Source organism: Camarhynchus parvulus, chromosome 14 (genome assembly GCF_901933205.1).
Source record: "Camarhynchus parvulus chromosome 14, STF_HiC, whole genome shotgun sequence".
Lineage (NCBI taxonomy): Eukaryota > Metazoa > Chordata > Aves > Passeriformes > Thraupidae > Camarhynchus > Camarhynchus parvulus.
The window spans coordinates 2,105,394-2,130,006 of NC_044584.1; the positions used below are offsets into that span (position 1 = coordinate 2,105,394).

General features: G+C 55.4%; 2 protein-coding genes across 2 annotated transcripts; one reads left to right on the forward strand and one right to left on the reverse strand.

The window, feature by feature from the left end:
* ANTKMT (adenine nucleotide translocase lysine methyltransferase) lies at positions 1-3,378 on the forward strand. Its single transcript, XM_030957908.1, has 5 exons — positions 1-349; positions 949-1,053; positions 1,702-1,842; positions 2,337-2,387; positions 2,881-3,378. Exons 1-5 carry the CDS (start codon positions 164-166, stop codon positions 3,067-3,069), a joined length of 672 nt encoding a protein of 223 aa, XP_030813768.1. The 5' UTR covers positions 1-163; the 3' UTR covers positions 3,070-3,378.
* Positions 3,379-3,463: 85 nt separating this feature from the next.
* On the reverse strand, positions 3,464-24,613 carry CCDC78 (coiled-coil domain containing 78). Its single transcript, XM_030957891.1, has 16 exons — positions 24,610-24,613; positions 24,397-24,578; positions 24,150-24,236; positions 23,744-23,944; positions 18,666-18,809; positions 18,535-18,585; positions 17,808-17,896; positions 17,105-17,174; positions 16,367-16,486; positions 15,455-15,666; positions 14,750-14,921; positions 12,451-12,494; positions 7,267-7,333; positions 5,778-5,878; positions 4,125-4,251; positions 3,464-3,490 (listed from the first exon to the last, which is right to left on the reverse strand). The coding sequence occupies exons 1-16, from the start codon at positions 24,611-24,613 to the stop codon at positions 3,464-3,466; spliced, it is 1,698 nt and encodes a 565-aa protein (XP_030813751.1).

Genomic DNA, 24,613 nt, shown 5'->3' on the forward strand with positions numbered 1-24,613 from the left:
CCCGCCCGGCTGTGTCCTTCCCGCTGCCTCGGGGGTGAGGGCAGCGCGGATTCCCCGGGGCCGTGTCCCTCCCGCGTCTCTCCCGTTCCCAGCCCGTGTCCCCCGTGTCCCCGGTGTCCCGGCGGAAGGAGCCCGGCCGTGCTCCCCTCCCCTTCCGGCGGCCATGGATCCGGCCATGGATCCGGGCTGGGATCCGGGCGAGCCGGGCGAGCCGAGCTGGGCCCGGCCCGGGGCGGCGCTGGGCGGCCGGGGGCTGCTGGCGCTGGCGGCGGCCAGCGGGGCGGCCGTGTGGGCAACCTGGGCCGTGCTGCTGATGCCCGGCTTCCGCGGCGTCCCGCTGCGCCTGCAGGTACCGGCACCTCGAACCCCTGTGCCTGCAGGTACCGGCACCCCGAACCCCCTGTGCCTGCAGGTACCGATGCCCCGAACCCCTGTGCCTGCAGGTACCGGCACCCCAATCCCGGTACCGGCACCCCGACCCCCTGTGCCTGCAGGTACCGGCACCCCGAACCCCTGTGCCTGCAGGTACCGGCACCCCGACCCCCTGTGCCTGCAGGTACCGGCACCCCGAACCCCCTGTGCCTGCAGGTACCGGCACCCCGATCCCTGTGCCTGCAGGTACCGGCACTCGAACCCCTGTGCCTGCAGGTACCGGCGCCCCGACCCCCTGTGCCTGCAGGTACCGCTGCCCTGACCCCCTGTGCCTGCAGGTACCGGCACCCCGACCCCCCGTGCCTGCAGGTACCGGCACCTCGAACCCCTGTGCCTGCAGGTACCGGCACCCCGACCCCCTGTGCCTGCAGGTACCGGCACCCCGAACCCCTGTGCCTGCAGGTACCAGCACCCCAATCCCGGTACCGGCACCCCGACCCCCTGTACCTGCAGGTACCGGCACCCCGATATCCCGGCCCCGCCGCCCGGCCCCCCTGACCCGCCGTGCCCCCACAGGTGCCGTACCAGCCCTCCAGCCCCCGGCAGGTTGCCAACACCCTGGCGCTGCTGCGGGGCCGCGCCGGCAAGACCGTGGATCTGGGATCCGGAGATGGACGGCTTGTAAGGGTCCTGCGGGAAATTGGGGTGTAGAGGGTGGGCGAAGGGCAGGGAGGGTGGAGGGGACACCCCCACCCTGCTGCTGGCGGGCTTCTGGTTGGGCTTATGGGTGGCCAGGACCATCCGTGGTGGTCCCAGAGGGTCCTCGATGGTCTTAGACATCTGTAGGTGGTTCTAGATTGTCCTGAGTGTCCCTAGGTGTCCCTAGACTGTCCTAAATGGTCCTAAACTGTCCTAGATGGTCCTAGGCTGTCCTAGGTGTCCCTAGACTGTCCTAGGTTGTCCTAGGCTGTCCTAGGTGTTCCTAGGCTGTCCTAAGTGGTCCTAGACTGTCCTTGGTAGTCTTTGGTGACCCAGCGTGGTCCTAGGTGGCTCTAGACAGCCCCAGGTGGTTCTAGGCAGCCCTGGGTGGTGCAGGGTGGCTCTAGATGGCCATAGGTGGGCTTTGGCAGCCCTAAAAGATGCATGCAGGGAGCAGGGTGGCAGTGAGGGAATGGGTGGTGCTGAGCTCCAAGGTCACCTTGCCTGTGAGCCAGCAGGATGGGGTGGGTGCAGCTGGGCAGCAGCCCCCGCCCTCCCAAATCCTGCCCTGCACTCAGCACTGAGCTGCTTTGGCTTTCAGCCCTCCCTCTCTCCCTCTCTCCTGTGCAGGTGCTCGAGGCTTACAAGCAGGGGCTGAGGCCGGCCCTGGGCTATGAGCTCAACCCCTGGCTGCTGTGCCTGGCCAACTACCGCGCCTGGAGGGCGGGGTACCACGGCAAGATCTCCTTCCTGAAGAAGGATCTGTGGAAGGTAACAGCATCCCGAGGGTCTGGGTGTGCTCAGAGCAGGGCCAGAGCTCTGTTTGCCTCTCCAGGATGGATTTGCTGATGGCTGCTTGCTCCTTCCCCATCCCATACTGCTCCTGGGAGGTGGAAATCCATCCTCCTTTCCAGGGAATGCCAGCTGGGGCAGCCCGTGGCCAGTTCTGCTGCTTGGAGCAGCTCTGAGGAGAGGTCTGGGTGCTGCTGACAGGCTCACCTGCAGGGATGAGCTGCTCAGGCTGCCATGAGGTATTTGCAGCCTGACCAGAGAGAATCCATCAAGCAATGTGGTTCTGGGATGGTGCTGGAGGCAGGTGTTTCCCAAGACGTGCTGCTTTCACACCCACACTTCCCCATCCCACATCTTTTGTGGCATCTTTGCTCCCTGCAAGGTTCCAAAGATCACCCACGAGGTTTGGACACTCAAGCAGTTTTTCTTGCTCTGCCTGCTGCTCGTTATTCCCCTTTTCCTTCTGTTTTAAGGTGAATCTCTCTGACTGCCACAACGTGATCGTGTTCCTGGCCCCCAGCGTGGTGAGTCAGCCCCTCACACCCTGAGTTCTTCTGGGCCAGCTCCAGGGGGCTTGTCTTGGGAAACAGAGGGGAATAAGTTTTATTCCTGGGGTGGAATAAGGCCAGGTGGGCATCCCTGTGGTTTGGTGCTGCACAGCATTTGGATTTATGGATTTATGGAATGCTGGAGGTTGGAAAATCCCTCTGGGATGGAGTCCTGCCATTCCTCCAGCACTGAGCCATGTCCCCATGTGCCACATCCATGTTAAAGCCCTGCAGGGATGGTGACCCCACCACTGCCCTGAGCAGCTGTGCCAGTGCCTGACCACCCTTTCCATGAAGGAATTTTCCCAATATCCATGCTGAACCTCCCCTGGCACAACTTGAGGCCGTTCCTCTTGTCCTGTTGCTCCAAGTCCCAGCCTTACCAAGGGCTGACATCCCAGAGGGTCCCTGGTGGCACTGCCACTGTGTGACTGTGTCCTGATGCTGCCTCCTGTGTCTCTCTCCCCAGAAGCCTCCCTTGGCCAGCAAGCTCCTGGCAGAGCTGCCCGACGACGCCCGGGTGGTGGCCGGCCGCTACCCCTTCCCCTCCTGGAGCCCCAGCAGCACCCTGGGCCAGGGCCTGGACCAGGTCTGGGCCTATGACATCAAGGAGGTGCGGAGAGAAGTGCAGGGCAGGGCCCAGCAAAGCCAGGTCTGACCCCAGCCTCGTTAAGCCTGGTTTAACAGCAGCCTCCTTAAGCCTGGCATTAAGGGTCAGAGCCACTCCAGCCCTTGGCTCAGCTCAGGACAGAAGTGCTTGGCCAGCATTTCTCCTGGGGACCTGCAGGGTGGCAGATCTTCATTTTCCAGAGTGTGAGCAAAGCAAGAGAGGAGAAAATCAGAGCTAGAAATCCTGGGGTTAACGCAGGATTTGAGGGATGAAACTCCAGTGCCTCTTTTTAGATGATTGCTGCTTTAATTCAATTGAAGTTTTAAAAATAAAGTTTTGGTTGGTTGTACCTCTGAGGTTTTTGCTTTGTCTTTGAGCTGCTGGATGGTCCTGGAGATGGAGCAGCTGCTGCTCCTGGCTTTGCTCTGCCATCCTTTCCAGCTCACCTCCATGCAGGATCAGTTTGGCCCTGCCCATCAGTATAATATTCCATTTTCCACTCAAACACACAGGAAAATGGAGTTTTCCCACCACAGAGTCACAGAATCATGGAATGGGCTGGGTTGGAAGGGATCTTAAAGCTCATCCCATCCCACCCCTGCCATGGCAGGGACACCTCCCACTGTCCCAGGCTGCTCCAGCCCTGCCCAGCCTGGCCTTGGGCACTGCCAGGGATCCAGGGGCAGCCACAGCTGCTGTGGGCAGCCTTTCCCCACGCTCCCACTGAAAGAGCAGCTCTTCCCTTTGTCCAAGCCCAGAACAAATCCTGCTCTGAGCCAGCCTTGGCTCTGTCTCACAGGTGAGGAGAGCAAGGCAGGAGCAGCCCTTGGTCCAGGTCCAGATCTCATCCAGGGAAAATATTCCAGCAGGAGCAGGCACGTGTCCCTGCAGCCCAGCAGTGCAGAGCTGCCTGGGATCCCTGCCCTGTGTCCCAGGGGTGCTCAGGGAAGAGCAGAATTCCTGCAGGGCACAGCCCAGCCGCCCTTGTCTGGTCTCATTTCAGTGCTGTGAATTTAGAGCAGAAACACCCACGTGGTTTCTCTGGCTGTGCCCACCTCCCAGCCCGAGAAGGATCCGTGCCTGGCACTCCGTGGAGCACAGACCTCCCTTGCAGTGGGGTGTTCCCAAGGCTGGGGCTGCTCTGGCTCCTGGCTGGCACTGCTGGCACGGGGCACTGGGGGCACCTGGCTGCCCTCAGCCTTCCTCAGGCGCAGGATCTCCTGCTTGTACCTGCAGTGGAGGTGCCACTGTCACCATGAGCAGCATGGAAGTGCCACTGTCAGCACTCACAATGGGCAGTGTGGAAGTGCCACTGTCACACGTGCAAACCCAGGGCACCAGGAATATTTCTCTGTCTGCTCTGGGGTGCCCTGACCCCCAGGGCAGCACTGACTTTGACCCTCATCCATGGAGAAAGTTTCCCAAACTTCAAGATAAACTAGAATCCACAAAAGTGTGAAATAGATTGCAGAGAGCAGTGTAGGTGTATCACTTGGTGAGAAATTTAGGTTTGGGGATTTTTAGTGTGTTGTGGATGGAAGCAAGATGGAGGGCACAGGGTGGTGTCCTGGGTTTCTTCTTCATGCTTCTTCTTCCTCCTTCTCCATGGGTTTGGGTGGCATTTTGTAATTGGGCAGAAAAGTCCCCATTGGGGGCTCTGTGGGATCAGTTATTGGGTTAAAAGGGAAAATAATCTAGGTGTCAGTTCTTAATGAGATAATTGGCCATTTTGTGCCTTCTAATGAAAAGCTGCTGAACTCACAGCAGTGAGACTGTTTTACTGATAAGAAATAATGAACACTTGAGTCTGAACATGAATTACTGTCTCAAGTGCCTTCAATCCAGACCCAGAGAAACCCACAGCTGGTACCCCCACACACACACAGTCCCTGGGCAGGGAGCCATGCCAGGAGCTGAGCCTGGCACACAGATCCCACAGCCTTTCCCAAGGAAAAGGCATTCATGGGCTGTGCCAGGTAAGGGCAGAGCCTGACCCAGCCCAGGAGCAGGGGGATCGAGCCCTGCCACACCTGCCCTGCTTGTCCTCTCCCTTCCTGCTGCTCTCCCTGCTCCAGGGCAGGATGAGCCAGGGAAGGGGAACACACATCAGGGGCGGCTGGGAGGGCTGAGGTTAGAACCTGTGAATAAAAGGACTCTGAAGGTTCTAGGCTTTAGATCAGGCTTTGGATTTTAGAGTCCTGTGAAGGTTGCAGGGAAACCTTAGAGTGCCTTCCAGTGCCTAAAGGGGCTCCAAGAGAGTGGGAGAGGGACTTTGGGCAATGGCATAAAGTGACAGGCCACAGGGAATGGCTCCCACTGCCAGAGGGCAGGGATGGATATTGGGATATTGGGAATTGGGAATTGTTCCCTGGGAGGGTGGGCAGGCCCTGGCACAGGGTGCCCAGAGCAGCTGGGGCTGCCCCTGGATCCCTGGCAGTGCCCAAGGCCAGGCTGGGCAGGGCTTGGAGCAGCCTGGGGCAGTGGGAGGTGTCCCTGCCATGGCAGGGGTGGCACTGGATGAACATTTGTGTCACTTCCAACCCATTCCATGATTGTGATTCCTCCCAAGGATGGTGAGCACACAGGGCAGGACACCTGGGGCGTGTCTGTCCCGCTGCCCTGGGGCACAAGAGGTGGTGGCAGCTGCCTGCACAGCTGGAGGAGCAGTGGGACATGGGCAGTGCTGTGGTAGGGCCAGCAGTGGGCACGGGGCCAGCAGTGGCACAAGCCTGGAGAGGGCTGTCACCCCCTGTCACCTGGTGAGGTGCTGGTCGATGTAGCCCTGCAGCTCCAACACCTGCTCCTCTGCCACCACAGCCCGGGTCAGCAGCTGGCTCCTCTGCTGCTCCAGCTCCTCCTGCAGGGCACAGGACATGGAGAACACGTGGGAAAAAAGAGATCTGTGCCGTGGGAGTGATGTTGCTCAGCCCCTCTCTGCTGTGTGAGTCCGACCTTCCCACCACTTCCCCATCACTCCAACCTCTCTGCCATGACTTCTGCCTTCTTTTGGCCACAGAGGCAGGCCCCGTGCAGGTGTGGAGCTTTGCATCCTCAAGGAGTGAGCTTTACACTCCCAGGGAATGAGCTTTACACTCCCAAGGAATGAATTTTACATCCCCCCAAGGACTGAGCTTTACACCCCCAGGGAATGTGGGGCACTCCCTCAGGTCGCTGTGCACGGGGGAAGGCAGGACATGGAAGGGAATATCCCTGCAGCCAGCAGGATCCAGACTGGGAAGCTGATTCAGATTCAGCCTAGACTTGAACCAGGTCAAATAGAATCAAAGAATTGTGGAATTGTGTAGGAATTCACAAGGATCCAGGTATTAAGCTGGCACTACCAAGGCCACCACTGACCCGTGTCCCCAAGTGCCACATCCATGTATCCTATAAATCCCTTCATGGATGGTGACCCCACCACTGCCCTGGGCAGCTGTGCCAGTGCCTGATCACCCTTTCCATGAAGGAATTTTCCCAAAATCCAACCTGACACTCCCCTGGCACAGCTTGGGGCCCTTCCCTCTCCTCCTGTCCCTGTTCTCTGGGAGCAGAGCCCGGCTGTGCCCTCCTGTCAGGAGCTGTGCAGAGCCACAAGGTCCCCCCTGAGCCTCCTTTTCTCCAGGCTGAGCCCCTTCCCAGCTCCCTCAGCCCCTCCTGCTGCTCCAGCCCCTTCCCCAGGTCTTATCCCTTCCCTGGACTCCCTCCTGCCCCTCCATGTCCTTCCTGCCATGAGTGGCCCAGACCTGTCCCCAGGACTGGAGATATCCCAGCAGTGCCAGCACAGGGCAGCAATCAGCCCCAGTTTATTACAGAGATGCCAAAAGGTTGTTCTGAAACGTGGGCAGGAGTGACAAGGGGCTGCTCTCCTTCCTTTAGGAGCAGGGACGGTAAAGCCTGGAGACAGCACCAGCTGGGAGCTGCCAGCACTGCTGGGAGGGCTGAGGCCACAGGAAGGCTCCATGGAGAGTGATCCCAGGGAATGGGCACAGCCCCGGGGCTGCCAGAGCTCCAGGAGGGTTTGGACACTGCTCCAGGGATGCCCAGGGTGGGATTGTTGGGGTGTCTGTGCAGGGCCAGGAGCTGGGCTGGATGATCCCTGGGGTCCCTTCCCACTCAGGATTTCTGTGACTCCATGGACGTTTCCCCCTCCAGGCTGGAGCAGCCCCAGGGCAGGGGCTGGGGCAGCACATCCCTGCCAGTGGGTGAGAGATCAGCTTCGCCTCCAGGGGCTGTTCCAGCCTTTACCTGGGTGTTGAGTGTGAATTCCCGGAGCTTCCTCTTCACCTCTGCCCAGCCCTCCTCATCCAGCTGCCTGTGAGAGAAGAGTTCATGTGGATCGTGCCCAGACACCAAATCCAGCCCCTGAATAGATCACACAGAGCACACAGGGCACACAGGGCACACAGGGCACACAGAGCACACAGGGCACACAGAGCATACAGAGCACACAGTGCACACAGAGCACACAGCTCACACAGCTCACACAGCTCACACAGAGCACACAGAGCACACAGAGCACACAGAGCACACAGATCACACAGAGCACACAGGGCACACAGAGCACACAGAGCACACAGGGCACACAGAGCACACAGGGCACACAGAGCACACAGGGCACACAGAGCACACAGCTCACACAGAGCACACAGGGCACACAGAGCACACAGCTCACACAGAGCACACAGGGCACACAGAGCACACAGAGCACACAGGGCACACAGAGCACACAGGGCACACAGAGCACACAGATCACACAGAGCACACAGGGCACACAGATCACACAGATCACACAGATCACACAGAGCACACAGGGCACACAGAGCACACAGGGCACACAGCTCACACAGCTCACACAGAGCACACAGATCACACAGATCACACAGAGCACACAGAGCACACAGGGCACACAGAGCACACAGGGCACACAGCTCACACAGCTCACACAGAGCACACAGATCACACAGAGCACACAGAGCACACAGAGCACACAGAGCACACAGCTCACACAGATCACACAGAGCACACAGCTCACACAGATCACATAGATCACACAGCTCACACAGATCACACAGAGCACACAGGGCACACAGAGCACACAGAGCACACAGCTCACACAGAGCACACAGAGCACACAGAGCACACAGGGCACACAGGGCACACAGAGCACACAGAGCACACAGCTCACACAGATCACACAGCTCACACAGATCACACAGAGCACACAGGGCACACAGAGCACACAGAGCACACAGATCACACAGAGCACACAGAGCACACAGCTCACACGGAGCACACAGAGCACATAGATCACACAGAGCACACAGAGCACACAGATCACACAGAGCACACAGAGCACACAGATCACACAGAGCACACAGAGCACACAGATCACACAGAGCACACAGAGCACACAGATCACACAGGGCACACAGAGCACACAGAGCACACAGATCACACAGAGCACACAGAGCACACAGATCACACAGAGCACACAGAGCACACAGATCACACAGGGCACACAGTGCACACAGATCACACAGAGCACACAGATCACACGGAGCACACGGAGCACACAGAGCACACAGATCACGGATCACACAGATCACACGGATCACAGCTCACACAGCTCACACAGCTCACACAGATCACACAGATCACACAGGGCACACAGAGCACACAGATCACACAGAGCACACAGAGCACACAGATCACACAGAGCACACAGAGCACACAGAGCACACAGAGCGGCACACAGGGCACACAGGGCACACAGAGCACACAGGGCACACAGAGCACACAGAGCACACAGAGCACACAGAGCACACAGAGCACACAGAGCACACAGATCACACAGAGCACACAGAGCACACAGGGCACACAGGGCACACAGAGCACACAGAGCACACAGCTCACACAGATTACACAGAGCACACAGAGCACACAGAGCACACAGAGCACACAGAGCACACAGGGCACACAGAGCACACAGGGCACACAGAGCACACAGCTCACACAGAGCACACAGGGCACACAGAGCACACAGATCACACAGAGCACACAGATCACACGGAGCACACAGATCACACAGAGCACACAGAGCACACAGAGCACACAGATCACACAGAGCACACAGAGCACACAGGGCACACAGAGCACACAGAGCACACAGAGCACACAGGTCACACAGAGCACACAGAGCACACAGAGCACACAGAGCACACAGAGCACACAGAGCACACAGATCACACAGAGCACACAGATCACACAGATAACGGGACACACAGATCACACAGATCACACAGAGCACACAGAGCACACAGATCACACAGAGCACACAGAGCACACAGGGCACACAGAGCACACAGAGCACACAGAGCACACAGGTCACACAGAGCACACAGAGCACACAGAGCACACAGGTCACACAGAGCACACAGGGCACACAGATCACACAGAGCACACAGAGCACACATATAGATACATAAATCTATATGTGTCTACATGAATACAGACATACACACACACACACATATATGCATAAACACACATCTACATCTACAGCCATACATACAAATTCACCATTTTAGGTATATGAACATGTGTCAGTTATTTGCATGTTAATACTTATTAATAAAGGCGCTAGTTACATATTTGGAAAATTTGTTGAGTGGAAATATTGTTCTGATACAGATGTGGCTGATGTTACAGAGTCATTTTCTGAAGATGCCATTTTAACATTTGGGGGTATTTTTGCATTCATTTTTTTGTGAAAAATATATGCTCGGATCTATTTTGGCACATCAGAATTTTTTCTAACCACCATTCTGATGTCACAGAGATTTAATTAGGAAAGCCCAGATAAATAAGAGGAAAACTGAAGTTCTTTCACAGAAAACTCTCAGGAGACAATGGGTAACCGTGATTCTTTCAATTACAGGGCCAATCACCATATTTGAACTCTCGATAATCTTGATAGTGATTTCTTCTGAATGTAAAATGAATGGCTAGGCTTTGTTGCAGGTAACAGTGCTAAGTTATGAATGCTGATGGCCTTAAATTACATTGAGAAGGATACAGTTTTTTTAATTAAAAAAGCTGCACTGAACTAATCCCTCTAGCTGAAAAAAGAAAAGTTTTAAGCAATGTCTTTCTGCTGTGGGAGAGAAAAGCAGACAATCCCATAACAGATCAGAACACAAGCCATAGTGTGCAGCCAGGAGCTCCACACAGCCGGTGCCCATCCCACCACCATCCCCAGAACCAGAACCTTTCCCTCCGGTTCCCTCCAGCACCAGAGATCCTGGCTGAGCCCGGGGAGAAGGGAATGATCAACAGGGCACTGGGACAGCTCCTAAATCCCCACGGCATGGGGGTGGCAGAGCTGGGCTTTAGGTGTGAGAGGAACAGCGGATTTGTCTTTCCAAACCAGCTGGTAGATAAAACCAGCACTGGGAGATAAAAGAAACAACGGGAAGGATTCCACTGATTGAGGAATGGAAAAAGATATTTGCTTTTACAAATAAACTTGAGGTTTGCTGATAAATTAAATTGGATATTGAAAGATGAAAGAAACAATGAGGAAGAAAAACCTCTAAATTCCATAAGAATTAAAAATTAAAAGGGAGGGTTGTACATTAGAGGGAAATCTTTGGTATCGTGTTCTGGGAAGTCTGAACGTCTCAAGCACCTCAGAAACGGGGAAAGAGAGAACTGAAATGCAGCTGGGAAATTGGGATAAGGCTGGGTCCTCCAAAAATTGGAGAGATCCCAGGGGAATGCCCGATGGCCTCTGCCTTTATTCAAATAAAGCTAAAAAAGAACTCCTCTGTCTCCTTTTTGGACATAGACCTCTGGTGTTTGTGGATTCATTTTCCCAACAGGGACCTCCAAGCCCAGCCCGTTCTCTGCAAAGGTGAGAGGCAGCGGGAACTGGGGCTGGGAGAACACCAGGAATTGGGGCTGGGAGAACACCGGGAATTGGGGCTGGGGGAACACTGGGAATTGGGGCTGGGGAAACACCGGGAATTGGGGCTGGGAGAACACCGGGAATTGGGGCTGGGGGAAAATTGGGAATTGGGGCTGGGAGAACACCGGGAATTGGGGCTGGGAGAACACTGGGAATTGGGGCTGGGGAAACACCGGGAATTGGGGCTGGGAGAACACCGGGAATTGGGGCTGGGGAAACACCGGGAATTGGGGCTGGGAGAACACTGGGAATTGGGGTTGGGGGAACACTGGGAATTGGGGCTGGGGGAACATTGAGAATTGGGGCTGGGAGAACACTGGGAATTGGGGCTGGGAGAACACTGGGAATTGGGGTTGGGAGAACACCGGGAATTGGGGCTGGGGGAACACCAGGAATTGGGGCTGGGAGAACACTGGGAATTGGGGTTGGGAGAACACTGGGAATTGGGGCTGGGAGAACACTGGGAATTGGGGTTGGGAGAACACTGGGAATTGGGGCTGGGGGAATTGGAGCTGGGGGAACACCAGGATTCCCAGGAACACCGAGGTTCCCGGGAATTGAAGCTGTGGGAACACCGGGCTCCCGTCTCCAGCGGGATGAGCCAGGTAACAGCACACGGGTTAACCCAGCAGAATGTGGAGCGTGTGGGGTCTCATTGCAGTTTGAAAAACCCCAAATGATGACATGCATCACTGTAATTCAGGTTCTGGACCTTGCACGCCCTGCTCCTGTGGTGTCTGCCCAAATGGCTGCATTTACTCACGGACACTGCTCTTTTCAGTGTGGAACACATGGCAGAGGCTGGTTGAGGCTCAAGACACCCCTCCAGAGCCCAGGGGCTCCGGCACTCACCCACTCCTCAGTGCTGGCATCCAGCTAATGGAATATCTGACGTGTTTTCTAGGTGACCACGTCTTCTAAAGGGCTGAAAACCCTAGCTCAGGTTTCTCCTGTGCTTTGTTCCACCCCTCCACAGCTATAGCTGGTTGAGTTTTAGCAGGAGAATGGAGCAGGGGAAGAGACCCATCAAAATTTAGCAATTTCAGGGTTTGTTGGGAAGCCAGGGAGGTGTCAGCACGGTGGCACCAAAGGATTCCAGCCCAACTCCTGCACTGGGAAGGAGGAAAAACAGGACCGTCCCAAATTGGTGGTGTCTCGCAGGCCTTTCTCAGGTTGTGATCCACCAAAGCACTTGGGCATGTGCTTAACTTTGGCTTTTAAAGAGGTCAGTGGGGCTAAAAACATGATTAAATCAAATATGTGCTTAAGAGCTTTCTTGGATCGAGGCCCAGTGGCCAAACCTCTTCCTGCAGGAAGAGGGGACAGCTGCCTCTTCCCAGCCAGCCCCAGCAGCTCCCTCTCCCTGCCTATTGCTGCCTCCAGCCAGGCAGTCAGGCTCCCTCACTCCACACATCCATGGGACTTTGGAATGGCAGATATCCCAAGGAAGAAACAGCACTTACTGCTCCGGGGGCGCTGGGAGGGCAGCGGCTCCTTTCAGGCTTTTCTGGAGGCAAAGGAAGAACAGAATTCCTGTCAACCCATTGCAATCCCAGCTCCTGCCACTCTCAGAAATCCTGCCATGGAGTGGGTCAGGCTGGAAGGGGCTTTAAGGATGATCCCATCCCATGGCAGGGACACCTCCCACTGTCCCAGGTGCTCCAAGCCCTGCCCAGCCTGGCCTTGGGCACTGCCAGGGATCCAGGGGCAGCCACAGCTGCTCTGGGCACCCTGTGCCAGGGCCTGCCCACCCTCACAGGGAACAATTCCTTCCTTACATCCAACCTAAATCTCTCCACTTTTAGTTTAAATCATTTCCCTTTGTCCTGTCACTGTCTGCACATGTAAAATGACATTATCCCTCTTTTCTGCGCCCTTGGAATTGGCACAAGGTATCCCAACACTCCCACAGCCACCAGTGCCGCAGCAAGGAAACCAGGGGTTGTACAGTCTGAAGGTTTCAGGTCTCCCATCCTCTGAATTTCTAAATAAATGCATCCTGTGCAAATCAATGCCCACATTTTCCCAGTGGGAGGACATTTCCCCATCCCTGGCAGTGCCCAAGGCCAGGCTGGACAGGTCCTGGACCACCTGGGATAGTGGGAGGTGTCCCTGCCATGGCAGGGGTGGTGTCACTGTCATATTTCCTGAAAAATCCTCTTTACCCAGAATTTTCTCCTGGGAAGCTGAGAAGCCTCAGCTTCTCCTGTGTTCACTACTCTAAAATGTAGTCTAAAGATTGTTTATCCAACATGTGAATTGCTTTAACTTAATGACCAATCACGGCCAGCTATGCTGAAGCTCTGAAGAGTCACGAATTTTTATTATCATTCTTGTTAAACCTCCTATCTGTATCTTTCTCTATTCTTTAGTATAGTTTCAGTATTAGTATAATATCATATCGTATCTAGAGTATATATCATATATATATTATATATACTAATATACACCATATATATTATATAGTGTATATCTAGAGTATATATTATATATATTGTATATACTATATATATTATATACAGTATATATAATATATATATTATATAGTATCTAATATATACAATATATATTATATATTGTATATAGTATATATACTATATATATTTTATATAGTATATATTATATATAGTATATATATCATATATACTATATATTAGTATATACTATACTAATATATATTTCAGTATTAATATAATATAATATAATATAATATAATATAATATAATATAATATAATATTATATTATATTATATTATATTATATTATATTATATTATATTATATTATATTATATTATATTATATTATATTATATTATATTATATTATATTATATTATATTATATTATAATATATATAGTTATAGTTATAAATATATTAATATATAATAATATACATGTGTGTATACTAGTATATATATAATGTAGTATCTATTAGTATTCTTTATTTTAATAGAAAAACATAAAATTATAAATCAACCTTCAAAAAACATAGAATCAAATTCTCATCTCTCACCTCATCCTAAAACCCCTGCAAATACCACAAACAGTAACCCTGAGTGTGGCATTGATCCCCCCTTCGTGGAGTCACAACACAGGGGTGGAAGAAGAGGAGTTTTAAGGCCCCTTCCAACCCAACCCATTGCATGTTTCCATGACTGTGTCACATGGAGGTGACCCTTGTGTGCCCTGCCTGTGGCCCAGGCACAGCAAACCCTCAGGGAGAGCGTGGCTGTGGCACTGGGGTGTGACCGTGCTCACAGGGGTCCGAGGAACAGGGAAGAGATGAGGATCTGACTCCATGTTTCAGAAGGTTTATTATTTTATGATATGTATTATATTGAAACTATACTAAAAGAATAGAAGAAAAGGTTTCATCAGAAGGCTAGCTAAGAATAGAAAAAGAATGATAACAAAGGTTTGTGGCTCAGACAGAGAGTCCGAGCCAGCTGACTGTGATTGGCCATTAATTAGCAACAACCACATGAGACCAATCACAGATGCACCTGTTGCATTCCACAGCAGCAGATAACCATTGTTTCCATTCTGTTCCTGAGGCCTCTCAGCTTCTCAGGAGAAAAAATCCTAAGGAAAGGATTTTTCATAAAAGATGTCTGTGACACTTAGGGACACGGCTCAGAGATGGCTTTGGCCCTGCCGGGGGAACAGTTGGCCTTGCTGATCTGAGAGGGCTTTTCCAACCTAACCAATGCTACAAATGCCTTAGGGAAGGGGCTCATGGCACCGTTCCCAGCTCCCTGCCTACCTGCTGCAGCTCCTGCAGCTGCACCTCCAGCTTTGCCTTCTGCTCGCGCAGGCGGTTCAGCTCCCGGGAGCTGTTTGTCAGCAGCTCAGGGTCTGTGATGGACAGGTGGAGCTCGGCAGGGCCACAGTCCATGGCACTGCTGCCCAGGGTCCGGATCTGCTCCCGCTGCAGCCTGAAACCAGCACAGGGTCACTCCCTGCCGCCCCTCGGGGTGACACCGCCAGAGCTCTGCTGCTCCTGCGGTGCCACTCCCTGGGACCCGCTGGCTCTGGCCACCTGCAAAGGGAAAGTGGGAGAGTTTCTGAGGGGAGCTTGTCCTAGGGCTATTTGTGGCTTTTCTACCACGAGTATTTCTGCTGCTTCCCACAGCCCAAGCTGCCGAGAGAGCTGACAGCGCTGCAGGGACGGGCTGGGAGGTGGAGCTATTTGTGGTACCTCTGCCTTTCCACACCATCCACCGTGGGCTCAATCTCTCACCCTGCATTTGAAGTGGGAGGAACATATGTGCAAAGCAGCTCCATGGGGCCCAGAGCAGCCTGACGTGCAGCTGGAGGCAGCTTGATGCTGGATTGCCAGGAGCAGGGGGATAAATGTGCATTCCAGACCCTCTGCTCCACCTGGGAGCCCTGCCTGCCTCCTCCCGGGGCAGGGCTGCCTGCTGTGGGGCTTTTCCAGCTGGCCTGAGGAGGAGGTGCTGATGGTTACCCATAGGCAATGAGCAGGTTCTCGTGCTTCTTGGCCAGCTCCTTCAGGCGTTTCCTGTAGCCCCGGGCTGCCCGGGCCAGCTGCTCCTCCCGGCGTCTGTAGGAGGCCTGGATGTCCCTGAGCATGCTGTCCACAAAGTTCTGCATGGCAGCGTGGCCAGCTGGGGCTTTGCTGTGTCCTGGCACGCTGCTGGGTTTGCTGTCCATGTAGTTCTGTAAATGCAGAGAGGGAATTCCAGGGGCAATGGCTTCCTGCTGGGTTAGAGGGGATACGGGGAAGGGATTGTTCCCTGTGAGGGTGGGCAGGCCCTGGCACAGGGTGCCCAGAGCAGCTGGGGCTGCTCCTGGATCCCTGGCAGTGCCCAAGGCCAGGCTGGACAGGGCTTGGAGCAGCCTGGGGCAGTGGAAAGTGTCCCTGCCATGGCAGGGGTGGCACTGGATGGGCTTTAAGGTCCCTTCCAACCCATTCCATGGTTCTATGGCAGCCCTCCCATCCAGATTTCCTGTATGGCCACGCAAAATTATCAGTGATCTTCTGCTGGGAGTTTTCTTGGTCAGATTAAAGGGATTAAAAACCTCTTTCTTTATGTATTTACTCTAATTTATTGGCTGCAGCCTACAAGAGGAGGGTGCCAGTGTGGAGATGCCTGAGGGAACAGCTGGAGCTGGGCCAGGGCAGGGTCAGGCTGGATTTTGGGAAAGGTTCTTCCCCTAAAGGGTGCTGGCACTGCCCAGGCTGCCCAGGGAATGGGCACAGCCCCGAGGCTGCCAGAGCTCCAGGAGAGCTTGGGCAATGGGATGCCCAGGGTGGGATTGTTGGGGGGTCTGTGCAGGGCCAGGGGCTGGATCCATGATATTTGTGGCTCCCTCCCCACTGAGGATGGCTCTGTGACCCTCCCGGGGGGGTACCCACTGCCAGGTCCCCGAGGCACTGTGCCAGCCGGCACCGATACTCCTCGTTCAGCTCCTTCAGCTGCAGCTGCAGCCGCGCGTTCTCGGCCTCCAGCTCCTGCAGCCGGGACGAGAGCAGCACCTGGGCAGGGCACAGAGAAACCCTGCTGGCCTGCAGCACCTGGGCAGGGCACACAGAAACCCTGCTGGCCTGCAGCACCTGGGCAGGGCACACAGAAACCCTGCTGGCCTGCAGCACCTGGGCAGGGCACACAGAAACCCTGCTGGCCTGCAGCACCTGGCACTGACACAGAAACCCTGCTGGCCTGCAGCACCTGGGCACTGACACAGAAACCCTGCTGGCCTGCAGCACCTGGCACAGGGCACACAAACCCTGCTGGCCTCCTCCTCCTTCCTAAGAGCTGAGGGTCTCCATTCCCAGATATCTGGCTTCACTAGAGATGGGAAGCTCCTGGGTTTTCAGAGGAACCCACTGGAAATATTTATAATCCCTATTCCCCTGCCACTTTCTGTCATTTGCCACCCCCCAGCCCGGTGATTCCACCAACTCTTTCTGAAAACCAGCGAGCAAAATTCCTCCCACCAGCTCTGCAAGCAGCGCTTCCACCACGTGCAGGAGGAGACTGCACGGGAGAACCTCGGTGTGCCAAACTCCCTGCAGGGGGAGAGGAGCTGGAGCACGGGGATTGAGGCACCCCGGCCCCGTTGGATGTGGATGGGGCTGGCATCCCCTGCTCACCGCTGAGTGCTCCGCCCGCACCGCCCCCGCCGCTCCCTTCGCCTCCTGCAGCTCCTGCCCCAGCGCCAGCCTGCGCACACAGCGGGAAAATGGGGTTATTGCAACTGCCCAAACTCCTTCTCCATCCCATCCCAAGGCCAGGCTGGATGGGGCTTGGAACAACCTGGGATAGTGGGAGGTGTCCCTGTCCATGGCAAGGGAGATGGGCTTTAGGCTCCCTTCCAACCCAACCCATTCTGGGGTTCTGGGATTCTCCATTGGGAAGAAAATCACTTTGGAATGACAGAAATCTCCCAGCAGCAGCTGCCAGCCTCCAAATGTGTGTAAAGCAGTGCCACAAAACCTCTCCTGAGTGTGGATGAACATCCTCCACAGTTCAGAGGGTTGAGTCCTGCTGGGACAGCCTTTCCTGGGACATGAGCCCCATTCCAAGGTGATGGAAAGCCCCCTCTGTGGGTAAGGGCTGGGCTGGATTAACCTCTGGGATGTCACACATTTGCTGTGTGTCACAGAGAGTGGATTTCCAAGGTGTCCCTGGACATCACCAGCTTTCATCTGACAGCTCTGAAGAGCCTTGAACACATCAGGTTTTTCTTCCAGGCCTCATTCCCTCCCTGTACCCCCCAAAGGCAGGCTGCCTCCCCTCCTGCTCCATGGGTCAGTCCGGTCCCACAAACACCTGGCCAAGCAGAGGGACACTCACACTCGCTCCTCCAGCTTCTGCTGCTGCTCCTCGTGCCTTTTCTTCAGTTTTTCCAGCTCTGCTTTTATGTGATCCTGGTTTCCAAGCAACTGAGGGACAAACGAAGAGGAAGGTGAGGCAGAAGGCTGAGTGAAGAGAGGACAAAGTGAGGAGAACCTGGAGCTGAGCCCTTGTCCAGCTGAGCAGTGCCATGCTGGGGGAGGGCCTGCTGTGGCTGGGGAGGCAGGAATGGTGTCTGCTGCCAGCCAGGGCACATGCAGGGGCACATGTGTCGCTCTCCCGAGGGAAAGGCTCACGTTGAGAGTCAGATTCCAGCAGGAGCTGCTGGTGGAGCCCAGGCTGGTTCTGCAAGGGCTGCAGATGGGGAGGAGGCAGGGACCATCTCCGTGTGCTCAGTTTTGGGTGCTTCATCACCCCCAGATTTCTCAAGTGTGAGAAAGAAGGGAAAAAATTCTCCTCTGCATTTGTTGGCTTCTAAGCTCCTGTCTGTGTTCCCCTGCCAGGGCACGGACCCAGGGAATCACCTCTGCCCTCCTCAGCTCTGCCTGCACATCTGCAGCTATTCCTGCCTCGTTTTGTAACTGCGGGGTTTAAAAAAGGATTTAAAATGAATCAAGGCATCAGCTGATCCACAAAACTCAAGTTAGCAGCAGGAGGTGCCAGCCACAGTTGGAATCAATCCCCCTCTGCTTCCCAGGGATCCTGCAGCAGACCCCTGCACACTCACGTTTCTTTCCAGCTCCTGCTGCTCGTGTTCCGAGGCAGCTGCATCCTCGGGCTGCTTTGGGGAGAGAGAAGAAGGGGCCTGGTGGATCCCTGTTCTCTGAGGGGCTGGTGGAAGGGCAGAGAGTCCCTCACCTTCCCCCTGCGAGCAGAGCGGGGCTGTCCTGCTGCTCTCGCTCTTCCCAGCCCCGGGGAGGATGGATGGGCCAGGCCAGGGGGGAAGCTGCTCTCCTTGGCCAGGCTGAGCAGCTGCTGGGTCAGCTCCTCATTCCTCATCACCTGCAAGGTCAAACAAAAAGGAAAGAACTTCTGAAATCCCCCTCTGGTCAGCACATCCCTGCTGCTCCTGCTGTGTGCTCCAGGCAGGCAGCCCTCCCCTGCCCAAATCAAGTTTGAATTTTGGTTCTGTCTCCTATGTCCAGGGATAACAGTGATTTTCTGCTTCCCATGGAAATGCACTCCAGGCAGCAGGGTTATTCCCATGGAATGTTATCCCTCTGCACATTCAACCCTCAAATCCACACTCAAACCCTGTGCCAGCCCTGGCACAGCTCTGCCACCACCTCTGCAGCCTCCAGCTCCCTCCTCACCCCCACCCTGCACCCTCCCTTCAGCTTCCCAACACTTCAGGAACGTTCTTCCCCATGGAGTAGCTTTGAGCAGTGCTGGGCTCCTCAGTGCAAGAAGGGCCAAGTCTTCTCCATCCATCCATCCATGGGTCCATGAATCCATGGATCCATCCATCCATCCATCCATCCATCCATCCGTCCATCCATCCATCCATCCATCCATGCATCCATCCATCCGTCCATCCATCCATCCATCCATCCATCCATCCATCCATCCATCCATCCATCATCCATCCATCCATCCATGCATCCATCCATCCATCCATCCATCCATCCATCCATCCATCCATCCATCCATCCATCCATCCATCCATCCATCCATCCATCCATCCATCCATGGATCCATCCGTCCATCCATCCATCCATCCATCCATCCATCCATCCATCCATCCATCCATCCATCCATCCATCCATCCATCCATCCATCCATCCCTGCAGATGACACATTCCCAGGTGGATGGGATGCCTCCCCAGCCCACAGCGCCGTGTGGGCAGCGATTCAGAGCAGTGCTGCTGTGAAGTGACACATTTCCAGAAGATAAAGAGGATGTGAATGAGGAAAGCTCCGTTCCAGGTGATCTGGAGGGAACACTGGGGGAATTCATGTCTCCCGGGAGGGTTTCTGTGTAGATAACAAAGCTCTGATGGGGTTTATGACTGGGGACAAGCTTGAGTAATTGTTACCATGGCAGTGAATCGGAGGATGGGAGGCAGAGGTCATCTGAGTCATCCGTGGAGAGAATAGCTTATCAAAAGATAGCGCGGGGTGGGCTGGGGGAGAGCGGGGAGAAAGGAGCTGACAAAGAGGTGAGATATACAGCTGTGAGACCTGACAGCTCCGCACAGACAGCTCCGCTTGTTCCCCGGCTCCCAGCGATCCATCTGCAGCTGTCAGCCTGACAATTTGATCGCAGGGGTCACAAGGACCGGTTTAGCCAAAAATAAAAAGGGGCAGCGCCCGGTTTGAGTTGGGCTCCGCTGCCTTTCCTGAGCTCCCGAGCCTGGCGTGGCTCCAGGGATTCGGGTCCCCCCGGGGGCTGCCGCCGAGCCTGGGGGACAAAAGGAGAAGGAAACGGAGAGCGAGGGAAGGTCAGAGCCTTGCAAAGGAAGGATTTACAGCGAGTCAGAGAACAGGCAGCGGGTGCCTGCCCGCATCTCCCGCGAGCGCTGCCCGGGCCGGGCAGGGCCGCTCCTGCGGGATCCCCGCTCGCACAAAGGAGCCGCCACAGCCCGCAGGCTCCGGCTGCTCCCGGCCCAGGCGCCGTGAATGAGCTCCGAGCCGCTCCTGCGCCAAGCAGCCATGACAACATATTGGCGAGGTCACAAGTAGCACTTGTAATTGGGAATGTGTAAAAGGTTCATTGTGTCCCCCAGAAGAGCGCCGGGGAAGGGGAGGGGGCAGAACCGCAGGCTGCTTTTCCCATTTCCTTTGGGAAAGTCCGCACTGGGAAAATAATGAGCAAGAGGCCCATGTCCCGACAAGTCCCAGGCTGCCAAGTCGGAGCCTCGCTGGCTTCAGACAGGGATTTCTGGGAGTCGGAGCCAAGGAACTGGAATAAACGCCTTGGCACATGGAGGACATCCAAGGAATTCACCTCTGGCTTCTGGCCCTGCTTCAGCACTTGGAGCAACCTGCTCTGGGGGAAGGTGTCCCATGGCAGGTGTCACAGACATCTTTTATGAAAAATCCTTTCCTTAGGATTTTTCCTCCTGAGAAGCTGAGAGGCCTCAGGAACAAAATGCAAACATTGATTATCTGCTGCTGTGGAATGCAACAGGTGCATCTGTGATTGGTCTCATGTGGTTGTTTCTAATTAATGGCCAATCACAGTCAGCTGGCTTGGGCACAGAGCCTGAGCCACAAACCTTTGTTATCATTCTTTCTTTTTCTATTCTTAGCTAGCCTTCTGATGAAACCTTTTCTTCTATTCTTTTAGTATAGTTTTAATGTAATATATATCATAAAATAATAAATCAGACCTTCTGAAACACGGAGTCAGATGCTCGTCTCTTCCCTCATCCTCAGACCCCTGTGAACACCGTCACAGCAGGGGCTGGAATCAGGTGGGGTTTAAATTCCTTCCACCCCTAAGCATTCCTTGATTCTATGGTTCCTCAGGATGCTGTCTGGCACAGAGCTGAATCCACGTGCTTTCACCCTCTGAACTACCCCAGGATCCATGTGAAAGCGGTGTGTTATCACCTCCAACCCGCTAAACCCATCATCTAGAGATGTCAGCTGCCTGAAAATGCCGTTTCTGACAAACACATTGCACCCCCTTGGGGACGAGAAGCAGCTGAGAGCGCTGATGGCTGCGCTGCTCCTCCCTGAGCCCGGCGGGATCGCAGGCTGGGATCACCCCCTGCAGGAGCTGAGCTGTGAGAAATTCCCAGTTCTCAGCTTCTGGGAGACAAACGGTGTCTGCGCAAGGGTGAGCATTGTCCTGCTCTGCCGGAGCCCGTGCAGACACGCTGGGGCAGGGCAGCATTCCTGCCGCACATCCTCCAGCACAGCACATGGAAAACCAGGTCACCGAGCTGCTGGGGGAGGGAGGGAGGGAGGGGGAAGGCGGCGTGTCCGTCATTCCATCCCATTCACAAAGCGGGAGAAGCGGCAGGGGGGAGAGGAGGGGACAGAGGAAAGCCTATTGAAGTAGCCAAAGAATTCCACAAATCTGGGTCCAAAAGCCTCCGGTTGATCACTGCGGAGCGAGCAGGCAGCGGGAAGTTGTCTGTCTCTTAAGGCACCGTCAGAAAGTTGCTTGATTTCGGTGGTTTTAGAAACTTTTCGACCTGAAAGCTGCCAGGCCCCTTCCCGCCGCCCGAAATGAGAGCGGCTCCAATCCGTTCACGTGCGGGCTGCGCAAGCCAAGCAGAAAAAAGGGAAACAAAGGGGGCTGGCAGCGGCGGGGGAGCGGCCCCGGCAGCCCCGCCGTGACCTCCGGGCAGCGCCGGCAGCGGGAGGGCTCTGCCCGGGGCGGGGCAGCGCTGCCCTGTCCGCAGCTCTGTCCTCAGCTCTGCCCCCGGCTCTGCCCCCATCCCTGTCCCTATTCCTGTCCTCAGCCTGTCCCCATCCCTGTCCCTATTCCTGCCCCTATTCCTGTTCCCAACTCTCTCCCTATTCCTGTCCCCAGCCCTGTCCCTATTCCTGTCCCTATTCCTGTTCCCATTCCTGTCCTCAGCTCTGTCCCCATCCCTGTCCCTATTCCTGTTCCCAACTCTGTCCCCATCCCTGTCCTCAGCTCTGTCCCCATCCCTGTCCCCAGCTCTGTCCCCAACTCTGTCCCCATCCCTGTCCCCATCCCTGTCCCCATCCCTGTCCCTATTCCTGTCCCTATTCCTGTCCCCATCCCTGTCCCCATTACCAGGGCAGGTCTGCAGGCCCTGTGAGGAGGAGCTGGGTGACACCAAACCCCAGGGACAATCCCCAGCCCAGGCTGTGCCGTGTCACAGCTCAGAGCCTGGACATGTCCCGGCCGGGTGTGCTGGGACCCTGAGCCCCCCCGGGCTGGGCTGAGCCCCCCTGGGCAGCAGGGGGATTCTGCCCCTCAGGTGAGAGCCCACCTGCTGAGCTGCCCCAGCCCTGGGGGCAACAGCAGCAGCACCTGGAGCTGCTGGAGAGAGTCCAGGGGAGCCCATGGAGATGCCCCAAGGGCTGGAGCCCCTCTGGAGCCAGGCTGGGAGAGCTGGGGGTGCTCACCTGGAGAGGAGAAGGCTCCAGGGACACCTCAGAGCCCCTTGCAGGGCCTGAAGGGGCTCCAGGAGAGCTGGAGAGGGACTGGGGACAAGGGATGGAGGGACAGGACACAGGGAATGGCTCCCACTGCCAGAGGGCAGGTGTCACAGACATCTTTTATGAAAAACCCTTTCCTTAGGATTTTTTCTCCTGAGAAGCTGAGAGGCCTCAGGAACAAAATGTAACCAATGGTTATCTGCTGCTGTGGAATGCAACAGGTGCATCTGTGATTGGTCTCATGTGGTTGTTTCTCATTAATGGCCAATCACAGTCAGCTGGCTCAGACTCTCTGAGCCACAAGCCTTTGTTATCATTCTTCTTTTTCTATTCTTAGCTAGCCTTCTGATGAAATCCTTTCTTCTATTCTTTTAGTATAGTTTTAATGTAATATATACCATAAAATAATAAATCAAGCCTTCTGAAACATGGAGTCAGATCCTCATCACTTCCCTCTTCCTGGGACCCCTGTGAACACCATCACAGGCAGGGCTGGATGGGATATTGGGAATTGGGAATTGTTCCCTGTGAGGGTGGGCAGGCCCTGGCACAGGGTGCCCAGAGCAGCTGTGGCTGCCCCTGGATCCCTGGCAGTGCCCAAGGCCAGGCTGGGCAGGGCTTGGAGCAGCCTGGGACAGTGGGAGGTGTCCCTGCCATGGCAGGGGTGGCACTGGGTGGTTCTTGTGGACTTGGTGACCTTTAAGAACTTTGGGTACAATTGCATGAGAAGCCTCCCTGGACCTGAGCTGTGATGGGGCTGCGCAAATGAAAGCCAAGCAAGGCCCCAGGGAAGGTGAGGTGGGGCTGGATCTGTGGGACAACCCCTGGGATGAGCCCTGCAGCCTCCTCACCTCCTTGTCCAGCTCTCTGCCCAGGGCCAGGTAATTGCTCTTGAGGATGATGAACTCCTCCCCCAGCTCCTGCCGGCTGCTCTCCAGGCTGTGCAGGCGCTCCCGCAGCGAATCCCGCTCCTCCCGCAGCGAATCCCGCTCCTGCCGGAGCCCGGCCCTGCCCTGCTCCAGCTCCCGCACCCGCCTCTCCAGCGCCTGCATCTGCACAGGGCCAGCAGGGTCACTGCAGCACAGGCAGCCCCAAACCAGAGGCGATTTCAGGGGAATTCCTCGGGATCTGGGTGCTGGGGGATTCAGCTCCCTCTCCAGGCAGGAGGAGATGCAAGCAGGGTCCAGGGGGGTGCTGGGAGCTGCAGAGCTGGGGAAGGGGCTGCAGGGCTGGAAGGGGCTGCTCCCAAAGTGGTACCGTGGTTTTCAGCTGGAAGTTCTCTGTCTCATAGCGCTCCTTCATCCTGTTTGTCTCGATCTGCAGATCCACCAGGTCTTTGGAAATCTGGGAGACACAGAGGCAGTGAAGGCCATGCATGGGTTCTGAGGCCAGTGTGAGGTTTGAGCACAACACAGCCCCCCCAAAGGAGGAATTCCCCCCAGATTTCCCACCGTTGATCCAGTGGCCATCACAGCTCAGTTCCCTCCAACTCCCAAAGTTTTACCTTCAGTTTTTCCTCTTCACTCAGAACCGTCCTGGCTGGGAAGTCTGTCCTGGAGCCCGGCAGTTCCCCCATCTCCTGCTGTGCGTCTCCAGGCTGCTGCATCTCCTGGGTCCTGTCCTCCAGCTGCCCCTGCAGGCACAGAGCAGCTCCAGCTGGGCCCTGCTCTGCCCCTGCCCATCCAGCTTCTCAGAGCCTGACAGATCCCAGCCCTGCCCAT

Excerpts from the sequence above, each read along its gene's own strand:
- ANTKMT (XM_030957908.1), top strand. The coding sequence starts at position 164 with ATGGATCCGGCCATGGATCCGGGCTGGGATCCGGGCGAGCCGGGCGAG. Across the intron at positions 1,054-1,701 it reads GATCCGGAGATGGACGGCTT|GTGCTCGAGGCTTACAAGCA; the intron begins GTAAGGGTCCTG and ends TCTCCTGTGCAG. Across the intron at positions 2,388-2,880 it reads TGTTCCTGGCCCCCAGCGTG|AAGCCTCCCTTGGCCAGCAA; the intron begins GTGAGTCAGCCC and ends CTCTCTCCCCAG.
- CCDC78 (XM_030957891.1), bottom strand. Across the intron at positions 24,237-24,396 it reads GTGAAGAGGAAAAACTGAAG|ATTTCCAAAGACCTGGTGGA; the intron begins GTAAAACTTTGG and ends TGTGTCTCCCAG. Across the intron at positions 5,879-7,266 it reads AATTCACACTCAACACCCAG|GAGGAGCTGGAGCAGCAGAG; the intron begins GTAAAGGCTGGA and ends TGTGCCCTGCAG.